Here is a 22531-nt window from a genome sequence, read left to right on the forward strand (position 1 = left end):
AAGATGACTGTGACAGTGAAGACTTAGAAAATATGAAGGTGAAGATTCAAAAGAAAAAAAAATAATTTATCAAGTATTCAACTATATATGCCGTATTTGTAGCTGGAGGTCTAATTGAAGTATTTCCTACTTTAAACAATGCACTTCGCATTGCATTGACTTAACCAGTTTCTAGTGCTTCAACAGAAAGAAAATTTTCCAAATTAAAAATTGTGAAAAACAGATTGAGAACAACTATGACACAAGAGCGACTTGAATCATTGATGATGGTATATTGTGAACAAGACATAAAATGTGACACCAATACTATCATTAACAAATTTGCATCTCATGGGAACCTTATAAATGAATTTAATGCTTGAAGTTTACACCTATTTGGCTATTTACTATCATATTTATTATTTTATTTTGTACCTATTTATTACATAAATTAAAATAAAATATTGAAGATTATATCTTTAGTAATTTAATTTAAAATTATTCTAATGTGAGTATACTTTCATGTGTCTATAAATATTAAATACCATTATAATTTTAAGTTTTTAAAAAGTGTTCTATAATATAGATGAGTATAAACTGTTTAATGTTTATAGAATATTTTTAATTTTGTTTTAACATTAAACTTGAATGATCTGAAATACTCAAACATTCAGGTAAAACATTTTACCTAAACAAATCTAGGTGTATAATGTATAATAATACATTTATATTTATGTGTGTAAGGAAAGGTTGGTGGGTGGGTGTCCACAGATTTTAGTAATTTGGATACACATGGTAAATTTACTGTAGCCGCCACTGCACAAATTCGTAAGTTATCGAAAAATATGGAAATAAAAAACAAAATTGGGGTCCAAGTTGACGCAGGAAAAATTATTTTAAAACAATTGCTAGTACGTACGAAAAACGTACATCAAAACGTTCACAGGTTTTCATGGGTTGATTATTGGTTTTATTTTTAATGTATATTGATAAAATAACGCGCACCGGCCAATAATGTGACTTTAAAAATATAATAATCAATACCAGTTCTAAAGGTCAAGGATATTTTGGAAATATTGTTTATTAAAACAATTTAGACAAATGAATCAGGTGGCTTAATTATAATTATAGCTGATTATATTTACATAGACAAATGGGTTACAATATTGTATATTTATCGCCAACTATTTATAATAAATGACGGCTAATGACATATATGTATGTGTGTTGAAAAAAAACATTCGATATTATACCTGCGCGTGAAAAATGTATAGTATATAGATCGTTTTCCTTTTATTTTCTTTTTTATTATTTTATTCCATTTTGACAGCTCAGCCGTTGGTACTATATTTACATTAATATCACACGCCGATATACGTTAAATCGAATTGAATATTTAAACAAAAGACACGCATTTACAATATCGGGTTGTCTGTTCGGTCCAAACATTTAGATTGTATTCGTGACGTTTGGGATATCGACGGTCTTTTTCCATCTCGTCCGACACTTGTATAATATTATAATATTATGCAAGCCAGACGGTGGCGGTAGATGTTATTTTTGCTCATTTCATTGGAGGTATTTCTGAAATCCAAGGATTTAAAAATTCAGGATTCGTGTCAAATTTGATTTTCTCGCCTCCCCCCCCCCCCCCGGGTTTTTATTTCAGTTTTATCATCTCAACACCTATATATATTATGCATTGTATATTATAGCTATATAAGCCACTTATATTTGTCGGTTTCGTTTTGATTCGTTTAGCATTACATTTTACACGTGGTTTACATCTTATTCTATGCAAAATTTGTTTTGAAAATATTATGTTGTTGGGTTCCAACTATTTTCCTCAACACGTCACTCTTTTTTATAAGCAGAAATGAACAGTAATTAGATAAAACCTACTGTACCTTTATCTTATCTAGAAAAAAGGGGAAATGGTTATCTGAGCGTCATCATTGATAACATATACGCCCGTCTAGATAAATTAAATTAAGATATTCTCTAATTATCTCTCATTTTTATTAACGTATTAATGCTCCTCATTTTTTGAAACATTTAATGATGAATTTTGTTTTTCCTCAAAGAAAATTCTATTATTTATATGCAGGTTCTTATCACACTCTATCTTAATGAAAAATACTTATATATTTCTGTTGGAGTCGACAACTATTTAAAAAATAAAAAAAAATAAAAATAAATAAATACGATACTGCATTATAGAACATGACGTATTGTTATTCATTGTTTCTCTAGTGTATCGTGCGTACTATAAGCATTAAGCATATTATACTATAGATAAATAATAAATGAATTAAATGAGGCACAATAATAAAATTGGGACAAAATAATAATTTTCTAGTGTGATATATATATATTTATATATTAATATAAAAATGTAAATAACAAAATTACATAAGATATTCATGCGTGCACACGTTGCATCGTTATTTGTTGAAAAATATTTGTTTTTGTCATAACATACATAATCACACATATGTCTAAATAAAAAGTTATTTATTACATACATTCAAACATAAATATTTAACTGTATCTAGATGTATTTAAATTTTAAATATATTTTGTCTTATATATTATGTATTTTTTGTTGTTGTTAACCGTGCTCGACACTGCAGTTATAATCAGGTTTACACTCAATAAGGGATGATTACCTCCAATTATTGTTAGTTTATGATAATATTATTGGTGTTTTGTATACCTAACGCAATGTTCCCCTTAATCAGTTTTCTATAAGTAATAATAATTATAGTTTGTATAGTTTATATTAGTATATTGTATAGCTGCATTACATGTAATTTGTATAAACATTTGCCGTATAATAGATAAGATATTATTATTAAGTATCGATTTTTTTTTATGAAAGTATGGCTAGGATGCTATTAAAATATACTACGTGGTATATTGTACTATGTTATTGATTATTATTATCCCTACCCTCTCATATGCCTTAATTATATACAAGAAGTGTCTTTGAATATTCTTCGGAAAGTTCTTAACAATTGCCTGGCATATGCTTTTAAGATACATTTTAAATAGTTTGGTTATTGTTTGTTGTTTGAGCAGTAATCTAAGATTTATGTATTGATTTTGTCTGAGTGGGCCGGTGGAGATCTAATAATATTTAATCCACTTTTTTATGATTAGAATTGTATGTTTAAGTGGTTTCCTTTTTTTCGTCATTCGTTTGCTTGGCTGAAAGTTACTGGGCCAACTTTTCACGACAATTCTTATATTATGATTTGACAAGACAATGGCAATATTATTTTAAAATAATTATTGTTCAATTATAACTGAATATGATTAATTAATATACTCCCATTTGGCCATATGGATCGTATCAAATGCATGATGTCTGTTATGTGAAAATTAATAAATAAATTTTATAACTATATAAATATATAAATACATAAATATAACTATAAAATTATATAAATATAGGTAATAGTTTATTGATTTTTTTATTGGGACGAATGCGTATGTTAAAAGTCAGGACGACTAGTAATAAATTGTTATTAAATTAAATGAAGCAAATCCGTTTTAATTGTTTGCCTGATTATCAAACAGCTTACATATTTTTAAAGATTCGTGACTGTTAAATTCTATTAAAACTTGATGGGTGTTAAAAAAAATAATAAATAATAACAGAGAAAACAAAATTAATAGCCATAACCATAATTACGAGCTTCACAGTTTTAAGTTCATGGGTAATTTGGTTTGATCATTTTCACGATGGCCCATAAAGACATTTTTAATAATTACTATTGAATCACAAAATACACATAAAAAAATCAATAAAACTTCAACAAATATTACGTTAAAGGCAACAGGGATTTAACAACATGAGGTATCCTACGGTGCAACGACTTTATATAATAATAATAAAAACAATTGGAAATCCCGAACACTACTTCCAAAAGAGTTTCAAACGCACCACGGGATACTCGGAAAATTTAAAGATTAATAACACTGTATCAAATTCAATCAAAAACAATAATACATTATTTTTACAATCGTAACTATATAATATAGACATTATATATTAAAACGATGGTAAATAATTGAAAATGTTTCTATGATATTATGCAGTGCGTATGTATTAGTTTAATAATTTAATACTAATGTAATTCTCTTACGCGTATGTTGACTCATAAAAGACAATCGAATTAGTGATAAAACCATTTATTTTACAGTACATGACTCATTCAATAATTGAACAATAATAAATAGAAAAAGAGTATACATTTTTATTACTTCATGAGATGTCCAAAACGTATAAAAAAAATTTAAAAATTAATGTTTCTTGTATAAGCCGTCCGGTAATATTATTAGACGGATTTCTATACAAAATGTTAATTTTTATTTTGTTTCTATGAAGTTTTTTAATTTAAAATATATGTTGATTAATTGATAGTCGTTTTGTATAGTGTATAAAAAGAAAAAAGGATTCCAAAATTAAAGCTGTAATGTTTAAGTATTTCAAACACGTTCCCGTTTACATTTTCAATGTCTCAGAGATACCATAAATAATAATGTTATTTTTAAAAATTTCGTCTGCCGTGTTCATTAATATAAATTTGGGAAATGTTTTATTTTCACGGCTACGGGTTCTCAATACTTGTGAATAAGAATTTACACCTTAAAACGTACAAAACATAAACTAGCAGAATTTTGACAGATCGGATATGAATATGATTAAGGCTGTGTCAAATGTAGTTTCATATTTAATATTTTTTTAAGTATAAATAAAAGTGTTATTTTAATAACTCTGTCAAATTTCTAATGACAAAACAAATTGGCATTTGAATAATGCTTCAGAGAGTTATATGGGTTTTATTTTTTAGGAAAGGTACAAAATACTTAATAGTATTATAGTTTTTGCTTTGCCAAAAAATGTTTATTATGTTGTAATATGAGTCATATGATATTACAGATTTAATATTATTTAAAATTTATTTCTAGCAATTTATTAGTACCATTATAATATTGTTCATCAAATGTAATAATATTATATTATTTAAATTATTACAATACTCATGAATTATAAATCATCGTTGTTTTTAAGAATGATGAATATAATATAATAATTCATCATATTTATGCATAATATTAAACAAATATTAAGGTATACTCACATTATTTCGGGAGTTTACATCTAATGGTTCTTTGATTACTCTTTTTACGGCATCTGGGTCATTTTTTATAACAGCTTCATGTAACAAAAGTTCGTTTTTAAGTACTGAAATGAATATAAAACATATGATTTAGTAGGTACAGCATAATGAAAATTATTTATTTATTACATATACTTAAAATTATAATGAAAGTACATAATTAATAATTTTTAATTTAAACAAAAATATTATGGTGGGTAAATTCAGTTTTAAATATCACAATATAAGCGTAGGCACAAAGAGTGCTCAAATATGAAATTCACAAATAAGTACCGATAACGAGCATATAATATTATAATTTTTTTGTAATCTGTACATTTAAAATTGTTATTCTTCAATTATGAAATATATGTTATGATTCCCGCATCAAAACCGATGTAAAATTGTAAAAATAATGATTTTTAATATTAATTAAATTTCAAACCTTTTAAACTATAATATTATATAGTTTAGTTTCACGAGTTTATATTATAGTATATTGTTTTCAACAATTAAATGCTATACACTATGTTATCATCGTTCAATAGTAAATATTATGCTTAGCATAAATATTTTAATATTACCTACTATAAAATATACATAAATGCGCGTTAATGTTTTTTTTTTTTTAGGTGTTTCTTAACCATTGGCGCAACTAGGGGGGTAATTTGCACCCCCTAAAAAATCTTTAGGTGTTAGGTCCTATTGAGTCACAAAAAAACCAGGAGCTTAAGCACCCCTTAGTTCAAATGTCTAGTTGCGCCAATGTTCTTAACTGTTTATTACTTACAGCTTTGAAATTTGTAACAGCATACTAACCTTCAACTGTAACTTCTAAATTTATTTATTCGTCATACAAAATTATAAGTAAAAAAATTTGTCAGCATAAGATAACAACTTATCCAAATGATATCTCTGATATTTCTGAGTTAGATATTTCTATATTTCTGATTATTGATTAATACAATACGATATGTGCGTCTCCTCATCGCGATCGTATCAGCTTGAACGAGCCAATTTAAATACTAAATTAGTCTAATTTGACTATTGTCAACACGAATTCTAGTGATAATCGTATTACGCGATTGTTTAATTAAGTAGGTGCTAAACGTTTTGTATTAATACTATTATCATGTCCGACTGTATTGAAATTACGACACGACATAAGTTACAACGTATACGTTCCTAACCATGGTTTAATTTATGCATAAATCGTATTCTTCTTATTATTTTTTTTATATATATAAATCACATTAATTTAATATTATATATTATTATTATTATTTTATAAAATATAATACGAACCATTACTCGTCCGACGACATCCTACTTCAGTTGGTGGCTCTGGATTTTCTTCACCACCACCCATGGATACTCGTCTCAACACTACACAGTCGTCTACCCTGAGCATATTATTACCGGCATTACCCGGAGTGCATCTGAAATCAATACACACACGCACAACCTTTAATATTATTAACAGTGTTGTGTATTTAAACATTTTGGCCGAAATAGCATATTATTATTATACGACCTTTTGAAATGATAGCAAATATTGTAATATCATGAAAGAGCTGGCAGACGATAAACGATCGCAAATCGAACTGCTTTTAAGCGTCTCCATGTCATATTATTATTATTATCTAAGCCGATAGTAATATTATTTCTCTTCCGCAAATATTTATCGAGGGCGCATCACCGTCAATCGTCATGGTTATATAATATAATGACGATGATAATATTAATATCATTATGTACATGCGTGAAACAGAAATAAATATAATATTTATGTAATTTAAGATTTTTTTTATTTTGTTTTAACTCGTTATGCAATAATTGATGCAAACGACAGATTAAGAACATCAGTTCGTTTTCATAATATAAAATAGATATTTTATTGAATGTAAAAAAAAGCAAGTATAATAATACTTTTATGTACTGTATTAATTGTATAACGTATTATAGGTATTATGTTATACCATTCTCCTATACTGCACATTGGACAACGGCGAATAAAAATCGCACACAATATTATGTTTATATGCATATTTCATAATATTAAATTATATTATCACTCACAATGTTTACCAATAATCATTATTATTAAAAATGTATACAATTCGTTTTATGCGATGGAGATAATTAAAAATAAAAGTGACTCAATCAAAATCCTTAAAGTATTGTAGTTATTTCTTGAAACCCAGTCATAACAGAACATTGCCTGATAAAAATATTTTATCATTATTTTCCATTTGGTGGAACCTATTAAAATAAGCGAAAACCCGTCATAACACGAAGAATACAACAACAAATAGTGACGTTCATTTTTTTCGTCCTAGTAAAAACACCGGTTATAAAATGGTAACATTAAACGAAAATACAATTTCACCTAATTGTACATGACGCGTAACATATTACAACGGCTATGAAAATTGTATTTGTTCTCTTGTAAAAATCGTAATATTGTTATTTTTGTTCTCGGTAAAAAAGTGCGGGTGCACAAACACTTTTGAAAATTGTTTACGGCATAATAATAATATTGTTTTTTGATATTATCTCATTTGTTGTTATCGGCCTTGTTTTATACTACGAAACATGAATATTATAATAAGACAATATGATACCTAGGTATATTATTATCATAATAGTCCCCAATTATTTTACATAAAATAGGTACAAATACCCAAACATAATGTACGTAACCATTAACCAATGGTAGCTCATTATTTTGATACATTGGCTTCCTCAATAATTTGTCAGTATAGCCAATAGGGTCCTGTCAGTAAATAAATTTACGTTTTTTTTTTTTTTTGTGAAGCTTTTAAATCACATCCTATTGTTATAATTTATTGAGAGATGTCTCACTGTAATAATTTTAACCATTCTAAAATGCGTGAACCATATTGAGATTTAAAACTATAAGTTTAGTAATATAATATTAAAACGTATATTCGAGAGGCCACTATTTGTTTTCCTTCTCTGACCAACATAGTAAATTTGCATTCAGCCACCGCCTTGTGTTTTTACCAACAATATAAGAATGGATTGACCTATTATCGAACTTTAGCCCGGAAATATTATCCGGGTATGTAGATGCGTTGTTCCTTTCGATTTAAAATTTTTTTATGCGAGTTATGAGTACATTATTTAAAGTATAAAATTTTTTAAATGATCATATTATAATATACCGTAGAAAATCGAAATATCATTGAAAGGCCAACGTGACAACGAGTATACATAGTTTTCATGGCTTTAAGGGTTCTGCTAGCTTTCAAAATGTTTTCTATGTTGCACATACGTCGGAGAAAGATAACAAAGACAAGTGACTACTGACATCTTCTTAATTGAAATTCACTTAAATACATTGGTTTAAATGGTTGATGATTTAATGTTTTTACAGCTTTTTATTTGAACTCAATGCAAATGCTAAATAGTATAAAATGTTTAAAATAAAAATTAAAAATAATACTCATTTTAGTAATTAATACTGTTGTATTTTGAAGTATACACTTAGTTTGAAGTTTTTTAAAATACCTACTTCAGGCGATGTATATATATTTACATGAAAATATAGTATACAATGGTGATTTTTTTGTTATTCAGCAGTTTTATGATCATATACTCAAAACTACTTATAAAAAAAAAAAAATAATAAAGATATAATCTAATTTTTTCTTGAGACTTTTGTCAGAGAATATAAAAGAAAAATGAAAAAAAAATACATTGGTGTCGTGAATTATATAAAAATGTCACATTTATGTTTTACTGTACAGTGTACATACCCTGTTAGATGCTTGGCTAATATAATATTAATATTGTAGACCCACAATGTTGACTCAATTGAAAACAATTTCTAACGATCAAAATTTAATAACAACTTGAATTTAAGAAACACGTTTTTGATTATATTATGAAAAGTAAGCAAAAACCCTATACGAGTAAAATTAATGGTTTTATAGACGTACTAAATATATGTACAGCAAAACCTCTTTATAACGAAAACGCTCTGTTTCAACTGATTTTTGAAAAATCACATTTCCATTATGAAGGTGGTTCTGTCATGGGGAGACTAAAATGTACAGGATATAGGTTATACGGGACTGTTGTTGTTTTCCGTTGTACTAAGGAGATTTCCGTATTATAGGGCGTCCGTTATAAGGAAATTTTCCTGTATTACAATTTACAATGTAATACGACGTAAGTAGGTACCTATATAGTAGACCGGTATAGGTATAAGGTATAAGTGTATAACATACAGTGCACTATGTATATACCATAATACTATTATCTATTATTCTTTTTATTATTATTTATGGCACTTGAGTTATTAATTTGGTAAACAATTCCAATCGCATACTTAAATCTAGCAGATTATCGTTGATGATGACAATGCAACAAATAAAGTAAATAGATAATTTTGTCTTCTTAGTAGAGGAGACTGTAGTGGTGCAGCATAATAATATAGCGGTGTATACTGTGTTTATTATACAGAATAGCTTTATTTTATTTTGTCTGTTTGTATACGTTACACTCCACAACTTTATACGATCTTGGCATATCTTACTATTACATTAGTGTCTGTATATTAGATGGCCCAGTGGTATATTCATCCATTTCGTTTTAATAATAACATTTTCACGATAAGTCTCTCTGCACAGGATACACGGTATAAAGTATTGTTATGGTTGTAATTTGTGTTTTCGCTATTATATAATATCATGTTCTGCCGTACAACATTCGTTGTAATTCAGATAATCATAGCGCATACATAGTTTAAATAATTAAACGTTATAATATTATTATGTTCTTATCCATACGAGACGGTATCACATGACCAAATCCAATAACAACAGTATAGGCATCTCAATTCGATTACTTATGTAAATACACTACACAAACTATAAAGTTATGCATTTCGTTAAGTACCTAATTAAATCATTTCCAGCCCAATATAAAGATTAGGTATTTAATTATTTGTTTTTACATTTTTTTTTAATACCGACATCTAACGTAAAATGTTTAATTTGCTTGCACCCACTGACAGTCCGACACGATTATTATGTCTGTATGATTTCTGCGTTATTGGTAACAATTGTGCTACGAATATTGACAACGGATTAATTAATAGAGACTTGAATTCGATCTCAAAGATATGTTTACTATAATTATCGTGGCATTTTCAATTGATGCATAATCGACATTATACCTGGTGGAAAATATTGATTAGTGTTCTATGTAATTTCCTTTTAGATTGTCAAATAATAAAAAGTTTTTAATTTAAAAAGTATTAAACATTATTTTTGTTTTGTTAAAGCACTTATATTTTGAGTAACTAAAAATTTTACCTGCATATATAAAAAATAAAATAATCACATTTTCAATCAAAAATAATAAAAATATTGAAAGTTATAACATGGTCATAATAAAAAAAACAAAATTCTGTATTAATATTTATTCTGTATTCAACAAATGAAATACAAAATTGACGGTTAAATTTAGTTATTGCTTACTGTTTTCGAATTTTACTTATGTTAGTTATTCAAATAAAAATTTAATTAAATCGATCATATTTATGAGAAAGATGTAAAATGTAAGGTTTAAAAATAGCTTTTGTAAAACTGTTTTATAATAAAATAACTATGACTCTCTGCAAATAACAAATACAAATCATATTTATTCACTGAAAATCATATACTGGGATATAAGCAACAATATTAAATTTCCTACTATAATGCTTATATTACATTAGATAGTATTTTTGTTTTTAACAATATTGCAGTACCCACCTATATGTAATTTTTTTCGATAATTACACATTAACGTTTTTCTGGTGATACAATTTTATTTACAAACGATAGGTAAACCGTTGTAGGTTTGTAAAAATTTCTTTTTCTTTTTTATAATACAAACAATTATTATATTATAGGGTGAAATGAAATACCATTATTTACATTTGTCCGTCTAGACATTTAGAAATAATGTTGATAAATAAAGAAATCTAACGAAAGTATACCGTTAATACATTGAAATTATTTATATTATTTACCTACAGATATTATAATATGATTGAAATTTTAAAGCAATCTAGTTAATATTTTTTTTTTTTTATTTATTGGTTTTAAGCCCAGAAACTGAGACCATTGACTTTGGGATTGGTACTGAGACCATTGACTTTGGGATTGGTACTGTAGAGTTTTTGGTACGGTGGGGAACGGTTGGAGGAACACATTTTTGTGTTTTAGGCACCCGTTAGTATCTGCCATGCCTGGGTGGGGGATGGCGGTCTCCTGTCTAGGCACCGTGACTGCCCGAAGAAAAATGCCGCCCGTGCCCGGGATCGAACCGGCGTCGGTTCACGTCACAATCGACGCCTTAGTCCGCTCGGATCCGCCCGACTTCATCCTCCAGATAATATATTTTATATAAAGCTACCTACTAATAATTATAATTATAATAAGAATATTATGTATGGACGGAAACTATTTTAAAACAATGTGAGTGCGTCTTTTTTTAAAGATTCTTAACTTGTCAATTGTGGTCAAACCGTCTACGGAACCTGGAATAAAATCATTGGAGATGGATGTAAAATGTTTTTTATGTATCTCTGGTGGTGTTTGGATGCCTCTAGTTTATGGCGAGCCAAAGATATCTAGAGCAGCGAGCTGGTTGTGTGTGGCGAACGTTTTCGATTTTTTGCCCGTGTTTGCGGTTGAAATGGGAACGAATATAATATGAGAGACGTTCGATTCCATTATTATCGTATTAGCATCATTATCAACTGATTTTACCCGGTTGACTCTTACGAAATATTGATATGTATATTATCAATAAATAGTGTAATGCGTACAATACATTGTCATAATAATATAGTGTTTAATATTATACCATTTACCAGTGATATTACCATAATTTACCATCGCCTGCTGCACTTGTGGACATGTTCAAACACACTCGGACATATTATTATTATCATCAAACATTACGGGAACAGAAAGCATTCGTAATTGGAAACTACTTAGCTGTAGTACGCGTATGTTCATCATCGAACGCCATCATCGTATTGTATTTGCAGACATGTGACGTATATGCACTCCACTATTATATTATCAGCGTGCATCGTGTACAAGTAGGATCTATAATACACGCGTACATTATATTACGGTATACTAGGTGTATATATATATTGGTACGTATATTACATTATAATGTGTACGAATTGATGAGGGTTATTGCGTTGAATATATTATATTATATATACATACGCAATATGTCTGCTGCACAGGAATCGTTGCACAGAATTACTTATAAATTATGTAATAGCAATAACGTCGTATACATGCGTGATATTTGTACGGCATGAATCGTAAACGTATTGAAACTATTTACTTTTTACCGATGCGCACACAGTAAATGTAATACGGTTTATGAAAAAAAATATTACATACACATTTTAAATCGTACCTATATTGTATATAAGCTGGGCGACAACTGACAGTCGTGACAATCGAGGAAAGTCATAGCACCAGAGAAAAAATATAAACCGCGTCAAACGTAAAATCGGCGATTACGAAACATTTTTTTGACTATGTCTACTTTAGGTATAAGCAGAGGCGTACGTAGGGAGATCCAACCGGCTAGCCGCGGCTGGTATAACAGCACACCCACTAGGTTTATACTGTTTCATATTAATTTTACATCCAATATTTGTTCTTTTTATAATAGCTTTGATAAACTTCCAAAGAGCTGGAAGGCATGAACCAACTGATGTGTATTAAAACCCCTATTCCGCCTTTCAGTATAATTATATTTTGTTCTTGGCATACCATTTTGAGTTGCGGTAAAGTATAGATATAATATAGTTTCATAATTTTATCGTAAATCTAAGGTTTCTCTATTTTCTTCTATTCGGTCAACCGATCCAAATATCTTTCAACTTACTATTGGACAGTGGTTGATAAATATCATCGTTATTGAGATAAATATTTTGTCGTATAATATTTGAAAAGCACCAGGGACGCAATTTTTCGGAATCAAAGACATTGATCACCTAATGAGCCAATGCCAAATGTGATAATATTAAAATTATATTTCCAATGTAATTTAAAACAAGCTGACGACCTTCGATAGTTTTTGATTAACTGTCGCCGCAATGTTGGGAAAAGATAACCAAAAAATCATCTGGATAAGATAACAGATAATTCGTTCAAAATTTATCTAGATAAGATAAAATATAACATCATTTTTTTTATCTAAATAAAGATAAAAATACACATACATTTATCTAGATAAAAAAAAATAGATAATTTGTTTTTAAATTATATTATAAATAATGTAATTTATTAGTAATTACTAATTAGGTAATATTTATTAATTAATAAATCCTTAATGTTATTTTTCAACTGAAATAATATACAATTTTAATTTTTAATACAACTTGAATAAAAATAAAATATCAAAATAAAACTTACAATATTTCAGTAAATATTTCTTTTTTTAACTATAATAATATTGGTATTTGGAATCACTACTCGATTCTCGTAAATTATTGGCTATTTCAGTATTTAAAAATATTCTTATAATTATATTATTTATCTAGATAAATTACCACGGATAACCATTACATTTATCTAGATGAGATAATTAGATAATTTAATTATTTTTATCTAGATAAGATGATTAAAAAAATAATTTTATCTATATAATTTATCTAGATAAAATTATCTAAATAATTCCCAACGCCGACTGTCGTGTATATTAATTTATAATAATGGAATATATTAAATATAAACATTGGGTTTAACTTGACGTTCCCTGACCATTAACTGTTTGTATGTCATATGAAAAAAAAATAAAAAAAATTGTCAAATAAAATATACTTACGAATTATATTAGGTTTTTTAGAAGTCGTATACTTTTATTGATCTAAATTTTATGATGTATTTCTCAGTTGCTATAACTTTAATTATTGTGATGTTATCATTTATAACACGAGACAAAATAAATAATTTATAATTCTAAAAATACAGTTAAATTGTCTTTAAATATAATATAATATATAAATTCAAAATGAATTAGAATTGATTAATACATTTTCCTGATATATCTATTATTACCTGCGAATTGCCCTATCCACTTTAACTGATTAATATGCTTGCACGTTTTTTTTTTTTTAAATAAAGTAATTGATTTCAATCGTTTAAAATTTGAATTACTATTGGTTTGTAAATTTAAATTTTATTAAAAAATTTTTTATAACACGTAAACTTAAAATTGTATGAACTTTAATTACATTTATTAATATAATATGTATTGTATTCTTTTATTATTTTAAATTTGTCAGGTGGCATCACTGGGGGCCTTCCTCTTTTTACCTAAACGCCAATGTACATTTTGTCAACAGACTTACTTATTATACCATGTTTTGTATAGATTGTAAATATTATATTGTTTTAAAAATCAAAAAAAAGGTGGGTAAGTGGATGTCGCTCTGCTGTACAGTAGGTTACAAGTGGGTCGCTGTATAATGGATATTGGATAGTATTAAATTTGAATTCAATGATATAATATCACTGTATAAGAAAAACGATTCTGAGTGGAGACGGCTTGTCAGTGTAGGTATTAGACATACCTATTATAGGTATACTTATCTATAGTATTAAAAAAAAATTGACCTATAAGAGGTATTAATAATAAATTCCAAATTAATCATATCACAATATCGATCAGGTAACGAGTTATACATCAACAACAAACCGTGGTACTATCCTAGATATATAATAGTATACTATAGAAGTTTCAAGTACCCACGAATAATATTATACAATCACAACAAAATAACTAAAATAGTTATTCCAGGTTTTTTAATATGTAATTTCGTCCAAATTCGAACTTAAAATGACTATAAAAATAAACTGTGCTTATGTATTTCTTATAATTTTTGGTAACAGAATTAAATATTTACGTGGAATCTTGTTTTAAATTTTCAATCCTTAGATATAAAAGTTGAACATTTTATAAATTATTAACTACAAAATAATTATTCAATTTTAAATTTGATAAATTTTGTCAAAATTTCAACTTCAAATGCTTATAAAAAATAATTGTGCCTATAATCAATACATTCATCATTCCACTCAGAATCTATAAGGTTAATTTAAAAAATTAATATAAATATTATGTTATTTATCATATTGACAGACGTCAGTCATCAAGTATTTAAACATAACACATTTTAAATATCCAAAAATAACATTTTATAGTTGTTGGTTTTAAATATTTTAAATCATCCAAATTAACTGAGTATTATACACTATGTATGCGCGAAGTATGTTAAATATTACATAAAAACGAATAAGTATGTATAACAGAATGTCAGAATAGGATATTTTTATTTTGTTTTGGGTATAATATAATGTCTATTAAATTATTAGTTTGATTTCAAATATTATTAGAATTATTATTTTTATTGTTTAAACGCAAACACAATCGATGTCAGATAGGGGTTTGTTAAAGTTTCTTCACAAAGTGGCTTCACCAAAATGTTATCAGCTATCATTTTAATAATTGATATAGCGTGGTGAATGCCTACATAATATCACCCTATCTAAACAATAAACTTTTACCTATAGGTAACCTGTATACTGTATAGGTATTAAATTTTAGATTTCTATTGTTCTTGTTTGATTTTAAATTGCATATATAGAGTATTGCCATTGATTATAATATTATATGTTGTACAATACATACACAATGGTATTATATAATAATATGTGAATAGTAATTTATATGTATAGTTTTATTTGTACATTTCAAGAAGGTTGCATACAATAATATCATATATATATTGTTAAAAGTTAGATCTTAAGTATAGGTTTCAGTATGCATATAATGTTATTATAGTTTAGGAACAGAGATGCAATTGATTTTCTTATTCAATACGCATAACGAAATCAAATAGATTTATCAATTCACATGAGAACAATAATTTAAAAGAGTCTTCCATTGTGTTTTGCATTCATGGTATTGTATAAGCGAGGAAACTACAGAAGGTAATGCGTATTACTTAGTTTCGGAAATTATTTTTTATCATTTTTGTTTTAGCAGTTTTATTTTTAAATATCGGCCCATACGTCTTTTATTTTCAATTCTGAAGAAGCATAATTTACTGAACAAGTCAATATGTATAAATACGAAATACTAAATAAATAACAATTTTTTTATTTTTTATTTCGTTTATAGCTTTATAAATTATAACCGTTTCCAATATATATACGATGAGTGACGGAACTACCCCTAAACTATATTGTGGCGCATTATTATAACTAAAATTAAAATTATTTTACATTATAATTTTATAAAATAATTAACTAGGTATTGGTTCACCGACATGAACAAAAAATATGTGGCTTCAGAATATTGAATTAAAAACATGAGTATGATTTTCGCGTATAATTTTCCATTGTGTTCAATGCCATAAAAATGTTTCCCACTTGCAACGTGCCGAATTTCACTAGGAAAATTTAATGAAATAATTTTAATAGCATCATAAAAATATATATTCAAATATAAATATTTGTTTATTGCCTAAATATATATATTTCAAATTATTTACTCTACTACAAAGAACAAACGAAATATTGTTATAATTAGTGAATTATAAATAAACGTTTGTTGAAGTCAGTATGACGTTCGATATAATACTAGTTGTAAGAATTTGTTATTTTAAACCTTACAGCTGTTTTATGAAACTAAGAAACAATTTTTTTTTTATTACCTATTCAGTTATAATTGTTACAGGTATACCTTACTATACCTCAACTCTTGTACAAAAATATTCGTCATATTATGAAACATTATTTTAGTTTGAGAATTATGTATATTATTGCATTTGTATTTTAGTTTGTAAGCGCATCACGAACTACCACCTAAACAACTATATTATAATATTATTATAATATTTGTATACCACTTATAATTATAATAATATATTATTATTATTGAAACATACAAAAACTTTTCTCCCTATAAATAATATTAATATGTTTAGTTCGTGGCAGTCATATTATTTGCGTAAATTACACGGCATACGATATAAATTATGTATTTATATCGAACCAATACAGTTATTATATAAGTATATTATTATAATCTACCTACGCATGTTAGTATGTTACCTATCAAAGTGGTTACACCCGTAAATCGTAAATTGTGCATATCGCCGTGTTAAAATTGGAAATACCCCTCCGCAAAGTAGATTGTGGGCAGTAGACAGATACTAGATAAACTATTTCACAACGCGCACCTTATCAGTATGCGATCGCAATAATATGGCCAATGCCTAACCCGCACCCCCTCACCCCCTCGTATGTACACGCATATTGTCGTTGTATTATTTATATATCGCGATAGTTCGTAAAAGCAGCTGTACCCGTTCTACATATTATTGTTATAATACTATTAGCCGTAATAACGAATAACGGTGCGCTTATATTATTGGATTATTATACAGAACGGTCAAACACATAATATTATTATTATTATTATTATTATTAAATATATCATCGTCCATGGCTGACAATCGTATCGCGTGACGGTCGGCCCGACGAGGGTATAGTTGTTGTTGCCGTCGTTGGCAGTGTTGTCGTCACTCGTCGTCCCGTTGACAATCGAAAGTAAAAACGTCAAAAAATTAATATATATATATCATCATTTGCCCACAACGAATGCCACACACCGCACTACCGGCGTTATCATACCTATATAATATTCAGCCCTCGAAGTTTCAGAACGTTTGGCGGTGACTTCAAAGGTCGAACAACGCGCCGACGGCAACAAGCAAATGGTTGATTCCGCCCTTTGCGGGGGGTTTGGCCGACGTATTCGTCGAGCCTAAGCTTAAGATTTGATGATCAATGTGTTTTTGAATATTATATTGGATCAGACATTATATTTGGGTCTACATATGTTGAAATAAAATTTCTAGAAACTCATTGTAATAGAATTGATAAATCCATTTCGGCCAAACTCATATTATTATTAAATATAATATCATTCTACGGTAGTCCGTGGCTGACAATCGTATCGCGTGATGGTCGGCCCGACGAGGATTCGCCATTATAGTTGTGGTCGTCACTCGTCCCGTAGACAATCGAAAGTAAAAACGTCGAAAAATAAAATATATATCATCATCATTTGCCAAAAACGAATGCCACACGCCGCACGACCGGCGTTATAATATATAATATTCGGCCCTCAAAGTTTCAGAACGTTTGGTGGTGACTTCAAAGGTCGAACAACGCGCCGACGGCTATACGCAAAGGGTTGATTCCACCACCCCCCCACCCCCCAACGGGGGGTTTGGCCGACGGATTCGTCGTAGTCGTCTACTATAATAGACCGATGTCTGGTCCGGAAACATTCTCAAAACCAGACGATAGGGAACCGTCACATCAAAGAGATGACGTTTTTGTGGACATCACGTGGCAACATGTCTGGTTCGGCCTAGACTACGCCGTATTATTATATATAGGTATTAAAATAATTGCATTACAATTATAATCTCTTCTTGTAGATGATTAAGTCGTCTCAGATGTCTCACGGCGGAATATATTTTTATCCACGAAGCCGATATACTCATAGCCGATGTCTGGTCCGGAAACATTCTCGGAACCGGACTATAGGGAGCCGTCACATCAAAGAGATGACGTTTTTGTGGACAACCCAGCTACAATATGTCTCGTTCGGCCTAGATGCAGTAGTGTTGTATATATGTATTAAAATAATTGCATTACAGTTATAATCTCTTCTTTTAGATGATAAAAATCATCTCAGATGTCTCACGGTGGTAACTATATATATTATCCATGAAACCGTCACGAATTTCAGCGACGTGTTATATTATTTTCTACATAATATTATGTCGATAAATCTATCGAGAACAAAATTAATTACATTTTTAAGCTCCGCTTAACACCCGCGTTACGCATAATATTACGTTTAAATCCCCACTGCAGACTCCGCCGTGACATATTATAGTTACACGTCCTAGATTTCGTGCAGTTCTCATAATATTATTTAGGTGGGTACACGTTTGGGAAACAGTATTTTTAAATTCTAAATTTGACACGTTCCTCTCGGCTCTCCTAACTTAAACTGACGGCTAACTTTTAGTCAAATTTCACATTAGCAAATGACGTTTCATTCCTGCTATACTCATACCCAACAGTCTCGACATTAATTGTAAACTGCATGAAATACAGTGTAATGAGACACAACGGTAAAATATAATCAGTATAAAAAAAAACCATGTAATTTTTGTATTTTTAATTCGTGAACTCTCAGATATTTTACAACTTGCAACTAAATTGTTGTTTGTAGACATAAATCCACACGTCACGAATCATATTCTTATTGCTTTCATTACAATTTTATTTGAAGTAATCCACAACATCCAAGTATGTCATATTCCGCTATAACTTCTACTGACAAGATCTCAATTTTTTTTAAAACTCGAAATTATAAACACAAAAAAATGAATTATTGAAAAATATACTTAATATGTACCTAAATAACTAATAATTGTATACTGTGTATTGTATAATGGATATAATTTATCTAATAACCGTTAAAGCTCGAATTATAAAGATAATAATAAAGATATAAATAAAATATAAGTTTAAACTAACATTAGAATATCATGTCCCTCGTATCCCGTATGTCCCGTAATACGCCAAAACGTAATCTATCATCATCGTCTACCAAAGACAGCGAAAAAAAAGCAAAATATTTGTTACACCCAACAGATACGCCTCTCTCTCCGAAGATGCCGATTCTCCTCCGGAGGTGTTCAGCCCTCTACCCGTCAAATTGTCATCTCAGGATCAGCTCAATATACAGCCGACCAACATGGAGTCACCCTCTCCGACTAAAGTTCAGACACTTCCCTTTTACGTAAGTGAAGGATACGAAATTTCCACACTCAAAAACGCTCTATTTGATATAACTGAATCGTCGAGCATTCTATTTAAATCAACTCCTAAATATTTGATTATCCATGCTGGCACCGTAGTTGCCTGGAACACTATTTTTAAATACCTAGCCAATAACAAGCAGTTCAAATTCCATACTCACATGTCCAAGCCATTAAAACCGTACAGTGTATTTATCAGATACCTCCACCCGTCTACACCCGTTGAAGACATACAAGCGTACATCATAGATAAAGGCTATGAAGTAATTCTGGTCACCAACATTTTACACCGTATCAACAAAAATGCGTTGCCTCTTTTTCGTATCGATCTAAAACCTGCGACATCTAAAATAGCGACATTCTTAATCTGGACTCGCTGTTACACACCAAAATTAAAATTGAACTTCCAAAAAAAACGTGCCCCTCCTCAATGCAAGTCATGCCATGCTTACTTTCATACAAGTAACTTTTGTCACCATAACCCTCGTTGCGTCAAATGCGGAGATAACCACTTCTCCGAATGCTCAAAACCACCTACCACTCTCCGCGAAATGCGCATTATGCTCAGGACCACACACAGCCTCCTATAAGGGCTGTCCCGTGTACAAAAATAATATCAAAAACCAAGCTAGCAACAAAATATAATGAACTTCTCAAACATAAGAAACGTTCTCAGCCGATTCAACAAAAATCAAATTACTTAAATCCGAATACTTCTCTCCTACTACTCCTACTACGCTCTCCCCTCTCCAAATTCCTCCTCATCTTCACGAGGCTTCCTATGCCTCTATCACCAATTCCAATAATAGTTTATCACATAATAATTTTCCAAATGACAATTTGTTAGCTAAGTTTATCACAGAACTCTCCGCTCTTATAAATCCACTCATTTCCCTCCTCACCACTATTCTACAAAAACAATTTACACCATAATCCAAATTCCATTTCCCCCAATCAACTCGTTATATATTATCATTATCAAATTAACTACACACTCATTATAATTTACGATTCTATTTTATTACTCTATATCATTAATTAATATTATATAAATTACCAAGACTCTTCTCAATGTATAATTATGTATATTTTTTTTCTTTCTATTCTTATCTATACGCCATTGTAAATGTATACTATTGTAACACCACACTGTCATTGTATCAATATCATGTACTTATATAATTTTCGAGCTACAATAGTTTTTACTGGAAGCTAATAATAAAAAAAAAAAAAAAACTTATAGATATTTCATTATTAGCTCAACATTTTGCCAAATTTTCTGTTCACCTAGAGCCAATTTTTATTACCAGAACGCCCCTGCCTTGTATTCCTCGTATAATGCACATCTCATCTCATCCTTATCCTACATTCAAAAATCGCACTTCATTTGGTGATTTTAACCCCCATATTTCCCTAAATGTAATAAACTAAGAAATGTTGTTCTATTCGATATAAAACGCATTCAAATAATGGGAAAAATTAATTCAGCAATAAAAGGGTTCCTTCTTTAAATGGATTGTATTAACTATGTATAATATACGTATGTATATTATACATAGTTATAACATGTTAAATTTCTTCAAATAGCAGTGGACTGATATAAAGGGACTTCTTTCTTATATTCCGGGCTCGGACCATCAACAGTTGCTTCTCTGATAATAGCATCTTTTTCTAAATCGACCCCACTGACCCTAAAAAGACGTTATAACAAGTTGAAGTGACGGACCACCAAACATTTGAAAAATAAAATGAAGTAGCTTTTATTGTATTTCATAATACAATCGAGGGGTGGAACTTGAATCCAGAGTTGCTTTTCGAATGACGTGTTGAAATAATTGTGCTGTGGTGTATGGTTATTGGTATCTGAATATTTTCTTTCCTGCACGATCTCAGGTTTATAAGATCCGTCAAAATATTTATACATCATCGAGTTCAAAATTCACATCATTTGTGATTTTTCTCATACTTAACACAAATGGCATACTGAACAAAATAATAAGTAAAAAAGAGGGAACGTCGGTAACCACTCTGCTGTACAATTATATATGTGTCGATTGTAAGTCGTCATTGAGTAAGCCATTGTAATGTATGTGTTGCATTTGAATTCAATGATAAATCATTTCATACTAAAAACGATTCTGAGCGAAGACGGTCTGTCAGCCAAGTATATTTTATGATAAATATTTTATTTTGCTATTTATTTATTTTTTCTTTAGCATTATTTTTTAGTTATTTTATTATTGGTAATATGGTAGGACGAATATTAATTTTACCGAAAACATTGAATGTATTATATTATTTTTTATTAACTTTTGACTTTTGAGTCAATATACCTTAGAACGGTGTGAGCAGGTTCGTAGTATAAAATAAAGGCAATTGCTTTAGTTAATCTAAATGTTTTGAAACAGAAAATTAC

The 22531-nt window shown here is 29.0% G+C and overlaps 1 protein-coding gene across 1 annotated transcript in view; it reads right to left on the reverse strand.

Annotated features, from left to right (window-relative positions):
• Positions 1 to 22531, reverse strand: part of LOC100168787 (ankyrin repeat and death domain-containing protein 1A-like) — a 104582-nt gene that overhangs the window by 59705 nt on the left and 22346 nt on the right. Inside the window, exons 2-3 of the mRNA XM_029487485.1 lie at positions 6453 to 6586; positions 5130 to 5233 (exon numbers count right to left, since the gene is read on the reverse strand). Of these exons, the coding sequence (XP_029343345.1) occupies positions 5130 to 5233; positions 6453 to 6558 (210 nt within the window). The 5' untranslated portion in view covers positions 6559 to 6586. The remainder of the gene's footprint in view (positions 1 to 5129; positions 5234 to 6452; positions 6587 to 22531) is intronic.

The sequence above is a fragment of the Acyrthosiphon pisum genome, chromosome A1, assembly GCF_005508785.2.
Source record: "Acyrthosiphon pisum isolate AL4f chromosome A1, pea_aphid_22Mar2018_4r6ur, whole genome shotgun sequence".
In the NCBI taxonomy this organism is placed as follows: domain Eukaryota; kingdom Metazoa; phylum Arthropoda; class Insecta; order Hemiptera; family Aphididae; genus Acyrthosiphon; species Acyrthosiphon pisum.